A 6,581-nucleotide genomic window follows, 5' to 3' on the forward strand; every position below is an offset into this window, starting at 1 on the left:
AGTTCCGCAGAGCCTGCAAGACGGAGCTCTTCCGCCAGGCGTTCGAATAGGAGCCGCCATCGCCATTGTACCGCCAACGCCCCATGATTTCTGTACAGGGTCACCATGATGCGGGCACTTTGGATGAGAATGGGACGTTTTAGGAGACGGCCATCTTGTTTTTAGGAGAGGAACACCAAAATTTGTTTTTGACTGTGACGTGTTTTAATATTTTTAATGTTTTTATTGTTCTGTTGTATGATTTGGCGATATGCTGTGTAAGCCGCCCTGAGCCTCCGGGGAGGGCGGGATAAAAATGTAAATAATAAATAAATAAATAAGGCCGCTTTGTGTGTTCAATACATGCTGTTGGAAGTTGCAGTGGGGCAGCCCTGCATAAAAGTCAGGCACTTGAGTCTGGGGAGACAAGCGATTACTGGCCGTAACTCCAAGGAGCACGTTCCCTTTCTAAGGTAATTTAAACTTTGGGGGCTGCGATCGTTTGGCTTGGTTCACCATTTGGTGGCTGGGGGAAAAGAGCTATTTTTTATTCAGTGCCCCAGTGAGAGTTACTTAAGAACTGTATGATTCGAAGGAGGAAGGCACTGAGGTTCAATGGCAGAGGACATGATCTGCAGGCACAAAGTCCCAGGTATGGTCTCCCATGAAGAAGAGGAGATTGGATTTATATCCCGCCCTTCACTTGGAGTCTCAGAGTGGCTTACAATCTCCTTCCTCTCCCCACAACAGACACCCTGTGAGGTAGGTGGGGCTGAGAGAACTCTCTCGAGGACTGCTCCTGAGAGAACAGCTCTGAAAGAACTTGTGACTGACCCAAGGGCACTCCAGCAGCTGCATGTGGAGGAGTGGGGAATCAAACCCAGTTCTCCCAGATCAGAGTCCACAGTCCTAACCACTACACCAAGCTGGTGCTGGGAAAGACACCCTACCCGCCTTTTGCTGTCAGGGCACCTGGAGAGCTACTGGTGGTCAACAGAGGGCGCAGGGGTATCGGGCAGCTGCTCACAGCCATGTGGAACCGGTGCTGGGAAAGACACCCCACCCCCCTTTGCTGTCAGGGCACCTGGAGAGCTGCTGGTGATCAACAGAGGGAGCAGGGGTCTCGGGCAGCTGCTCACAGCCATGTGGAACCACCGTCCCTGCAAAGCCCACCTTGAAGTCTCAAGATTCGTAGAGCATCGACCGCTGCCTTGCCTCTAAAGATCGCCCGGCTTCCCCTACTTCCTTCCTTCCTGTGCTTGCGATCGAGAAGAGTCTTCCTTGTTTTCTCCCGGCATTTTTCTGGTGCAGCGTATTAAATCGAAAAAGGTTCTCTGGAATAAATGGCAAACACCCATCTTTCAAGTGACCTCTGCTTCTTGCTCCTGTGCTCGCAGATCATTAACTGCTCCGGCTGGCCAATATTTCTCATTTGGCTAATTGATCTTAATGAGGATCAGTTGTCTGAAACCCATATTGCCAATTACAAAATTAGCATAGTTCCGTTATAATGGATTCAAGATAACTGGACTGTGAAAACACCAGGGGGATTTTAGCCTGGCGGGAGGGAATGTACTTTCTGCCCCTAGAAATGGTGTCGTCCCCCCCCCCTACTTTGCCTTCGTTTAGGCCAGTGCTGGGAATTGCAGCAATGAGCAAGAGGTCATGAATCTATGAGGTTGCCTGATACAGTCAGACTGCTCATTTGTCCCTCTAGCTTGGTCCTGTCAGCTGTGACCGGCAGTGCCTCTCCAGGATCTTGAGCAGAGAATGGTCTGAACACCACCCACTTGAGATTCGGTCATCTTGAGAAGCCAGTAATCAAATCTGGGACCTTTTGCATGCAAACCAGTCGCCCTCACACCAAGCTATGGACTTCACTTGAATTCTGCAGAGCAAACTTCTTTCCTTGCATCCCATAAAAGCTCTACGGAGCATAGGTCTTGAGCACTGAATAGTTACTGCAAATCATTTATTATCAAATAGCCAGAAGGAGTTTAAAAAAATTTTTTTTTGCAACTGCTAGGATTTTTTCTGGGTCCTTATCGGCAAGTAGAGATGTAACCATCTCATAGGGCAGAGCAGAATGACAAAGACAGTCGAAATGTAGTATCTTCTAAGGTTAACATACTACAGACACTCCAGGAGAATACGTGCAATGGTATCAGTCTTGCCAAAAAGATAAGGTAAGCGCAAAAACCTACCCCTTATAACTACCGGAGAGTGAGCATTTTATCTGGCCAGGACACAAGCTCTTAAAAGACTTGGAGAGGTCAACAGATAAGTATAACAGGGAAGAGATTTTGGAGGAAGAATGCCAGAAAACTCAGATGAACAACTGCAGCGTGCTCTAGAAGCAGAGCTTCGAGGCGCAGAAGGCTTTCCGGGCCAACCACCCACACTAAGCAAGTGACTTTTTCATATACGAGAGCTTTCAACAATAAAATCCAAGCATTAGAGGCCAGGCAGGAGTAATTCAAGGTCAGCAAAGAGACAAGCGGATTATCTTTGGAAAAAAAACCCTATATTTATACATCTGAATGACGGGTCACTTTGGACAGGGATTACTCAGCAAGGGCTGGATTACATACACTTTGGGTGGACAGAGGGTCTCCTGTAGGAGATGACAATGCCTCGCACTTTCAAAGACCAGTTAATCGAAGGGGTACAATGAGCCAGGAAGGCACAACTTTTCACCCAACACCCGGGAAGTGCTGCAGGGCGTCTGCATCGCAGGGCACACCTTGATCCCAAGCAGGAGGCAGAGAGATTTAGACGGACACGCCAGGGGTTCAAAGAAGACAGACTCCCAGCGGGGTCTTAGCGGCTTATGTAATTCTGGTGTTCCAGCAGAGAGAAGCTGTATGCTGTTGTGCAACTGTTATGGTCCGTCTTGTGTTTCCTTCTGACGTGCGGCTCGCTCGGCAGGGTGTGGGGGTACCTCCTCTGGGAAACCAGGGGGAGAATCACGCACAGTGGCTGGCGTTGGGTCTTCCCTGCCTGTTTAGGGGTGATGTGCTCAAAGAAGACAGACTTCCAGCAGGGTCTTAGCGGCTTATATAATTCTGGCATTCCAGCAGAGAGAAGCTGCAAGCTGTTGTGCAACTGTTACGGTCTGTCTTGTGTTTCCTTCCGACGTGCGGCTCGCTCGGCAAATCTCACAGGGCCCCTGGGTGGGCCCGGCACTCGCCCTGGCAGGGTGTGGGGGTGCCTCCTCTGGGAAACCAGGGGGAGAATCATGCACAGTGGCTGGCGTTGGTCTTCCCTGCCTGTTTAGGGGTGATGTGCAGGGTGGCTCCGCTTCCAGCTCAGCCCTGCTTCCGCCCGTGCCGACCCTCCCTCCTCCTCCAACCCCTCCTTCCTTTCCTCCCTCCACGACTTAATTTGCTCCCTGTCCCCTAGCGCGTGCCGCACTCAGCTGCTTCTGCGTTTAATGCCTTTTCTAAAACTCCACTTTTTAAGGCTCCAATAACTGTTCCAAGAAGTGGGAGGAAAAGGCTTTTTTGTGATGAGGGGGAGAAGAGGAAGCTTCATGATTAGCAGAGAGACTTGTCAGTCAGCTTCTGCTCCGCCTCAAAAGGAAAACACTAAGATTCTCTGTGAAGGTAAGAAGAGAGTACCTGGGCGTCAAAAATCTCACAAGTGGGCGGCCCCGGCAGGCGGATGTTCAGGCTGGGAGGCGAAGAGAAGAACACGCCTGGTTCCAAGGTGCTTCGAGGAGGGGGGAGCGGATGCTGAAGGGGCTCCAACCCAAGCAGGTACAAGGGTCCGGGGCGTTGGGCCAACTGCAGTTTCCTGGAAGGCAGGCAGCCAGCCGCTGGTGCGGTCTGAGGTGGCAGGGGATCGACTGCTGGGGCCAGAAGGTGGCACATGCAAGCACACAGCTGCCGAGGGCCTATTGGTGCTCAGGGCAGGCCAGGGAGGCCATGGCTGGCTTCCATGGCCTCTGTTTCCATCACAGCCTTCTGTAAGAGAGCCGGCGGGCTGCCCTCCCCAAGCAATGGCCCCCTGTTCCAGCCACCACCAGTGTCCCCTCTAAGCTGTGCATGTGAGCGGCCACTCATTGACACAGGAAGCCCCGCTCAGCAGCAATCTGGAGCCATGTAGGGTCTTGCACTGCCCGTTGCCCATTTTAAGATTACAGCAGTTATATTCTGCTCAGGATGTAAACCGCTCCGCTCAGTAGGGGGGAAAAATTAGAGGGCACGTCCCCACTAGCCTCCCATCCAGCTGCCGTATGAATCCTGGAATCACAGAGTTGGGAGGGGCCATACGGGCCATCTAGTCCAACCCCCTTGCCCAGTGCCGGATCTGCCTAGAGCAGGGGTGGCCAAACTGGCTTAACGTAACAGCCATACAAAAGAAACGTCAGATGTTTGAGAGCCGCAAGACAGGAGCAGATATTATACACGTTTTTATTGGGAAATGTGCAGATTTGCTTTTTATTAACATTATAAATGAGGCTGTGCGAAAGGGCTGTGTGTGGCTCCCAAGCAGTTTGGCCACCCCTGGCCGAGAGCATCCCTGAGGAGTGTTGGTCCGGCCGCTGCCAGTGAGGGGAGCTCTCCACCTCCCTAGGCAGCTGCTCTCTGCCTTGTAATGCTACGTAATAAGCAACCCTTTGCACATTTGCCTATTTGACAACTACAGGAAGCTTTCCAGCCTTCCTCAAGAATTGCACGGGGAGAGCCTCAGCGTCGGTGTTTTTCGACAAGAGGTGGCATAACTCCCCTGCACTTCCGGGAGCCTCGGTGGCAACTATTAAGGAAGGTGGCCGTCACTGCTTTGCCATATATTTCCCAATCTCCCCCACACTTGGGGGGAGGAACCTGGCGCAAGGCAGCCTCTTTGCCCCCTCTGTTTTCTCCAAGAGGACTGGGTCTCGCTCTGCTAAGAAACTGCCAGTGTTCCCTCTAAGCTGAGTTAGTGTGAGCTGGCTCACAGTTTTTTAGCCTCCGGCTCACAGAGTTTTGTCTTAGGTCAGGAAGGGGGGCTCCAGAGCAAACAGAGCAGTCAAATCGCTCGCTCACAGCTTTAATGCCAGTAGCTCACAAAGTAGAATTTTTGCTCACAACACTCCGCAGCTCAGAGGGAGCATTGGCTATCACTTCTTGACATTTTGGCCTCAAAGCCTTGGTCTTGTCATTTGGCCTTGACCTTCTGGCCTTGTCATTTTTAGACACACTAATGGAAAACAAACATCCACTAATATAGAAGAGGGGCTGATCTCAACCTAGTTATACGCACAGGCTCGCTCTCTCGCCCGCTGTCTCTCTCTCTCTTCTAGCCCAGTTCTCTCCTGTTTCACGTTCATCACAGGCCCCAAATTACAGAAAGCGAAAATCTGAAGCACAGACAGGACTACAGGGGGGTGCTCAGCCTCGTGGGACTGGCTGCGAAATGCTACTAAGCGTCGGGGCCCAGGTAGACGGCCTTCTCCATGGAGTCCTCCACTTGCATGTACTCCAGGTGAGAGGGGTAGTTGGTGCACTCAAAGCGCTTGTTGCTACGGATGTACTTGATGAACTCTGGAGCCCCGGGGTAGATGATGTTGTCGGCCAGGATGACGGAGCCCTTCCGCAGCAAGCCACATTCCTGGGAAGGGAAAGGGAAGAGTAAGCTGTAGCTCAGACGTGCCTATGGCAGCCATATGTGCTCAGAGCTGGAAAAGCTCCAGAACAGTTATTCATTTAGAACATCGATATGGTGTCGGAGAACCGCTCGAGGTGGAAAATAAAAGCCAAGTGACGTCAGTTGCCCAATCTCATCAGCTCACGGAAGCTAAGCGGGGTCAGCCCTGGTCAGTATTGGGATGGGAGACCACCGAGGAAGTCCAGGGTCATTATGCAGAGGCAGGCGATGGCAAATCACTTCTGGACGTCTCTTGCCCTGAATATCTTAGGAGGTCACCGTAAGTTGGCTGCAACTTGAGAGCACTTTCCAGTACCGGCATGAATTGTGACAACAACAAAACAGACGTCTCTTGCCCTGAATATCCTAGGAGGTCGCCGTAAGTCGGCTGCGACTTGAGAGCACTTTCCAGCACCGGCATGAATTGTGACAACAACAAAACAATGCACAGTAGTAAGACCCATCCAGCAATAAAAGCAGCGTGAGAGCTAGCAATAAAACCACTATAAAAGGGCACAGGACCCCTGGAGAAATAGCCAGGGTGGAAGCTTCCGAGAGTGACATGATGGAGGTTTATAAGATTATGCATGGGATAGAGCAGTCAGAGAAAGAAGTACTTTTTTCTCCCTTTCTCACAATACAAGAACTCGTGGGTGAGCAGTAGGCTTAGAACAGATAAAAGGAAGTACTTCTTCACCAAAAAAGGGATTAACACATGGAATTCACTGCCACAGGAGGTGGTGGTGGCTACAAGCATGGAGAGCTTCGGTAGGGAATTGGATAATTGTATGGACCAGAGGTCCATCAGTGGCTATAAGACGCTGAACTGCAGGCTGTGGAAGGTCAGTAGTTCAGCAGTTCAAGACCTGAGTTGCCACATGATGGAGTAAGCTCCTGTCTCTAGTTCCAGCTCTTGCCAACCTAGCAGTTCGAAAGCAAGAAATTGCAAGTAGATAAATAGGTACCACTTC

General features: G+C 51.2%; 1 protein-coding gene across 1 annotated transcript in view; it reads right to left on the reverse strand.

Annotated features, from left to right (window-relative positions):
• Positions 1-5,038: 5,038 nt before the first annotated feature.
• The window catches only part of COMT (catechol-O-methyltransferase), a gene marked incomplete at its 5' end in the record, with an annotated part of 16,421 nt that continues 14,878 nt past the window's right edge, over positions 5,039-6,581 (reverse strand). The window contains one exon of the mRNA XM_015410112.1: positions 5,039-5,574. Within this exon, the coding sequence (XP_015265598.1) occupies positions 5,386-5,574 (189 nt within the window). The remainder of the gene's footprint in view (positions 5,575-6,581) is intronic.

This window comes from Gekko japonicus, unplaced genomic scaffold, assembly GCF_001447785.1.
Source record: "Gekko japonicus isolate JY-2015 unplaced genomic scaffold, Gekko_japonicus_V1.1 scaffold490, whole genome shotgun sequence".
Taxonomy (NCBI): domain Eukaryota; kingdom Metazoa; phylum Chordata; class Lepidosauria; order Squamata; family Gekkonidae; genus Gekko; species Gekko japonicus.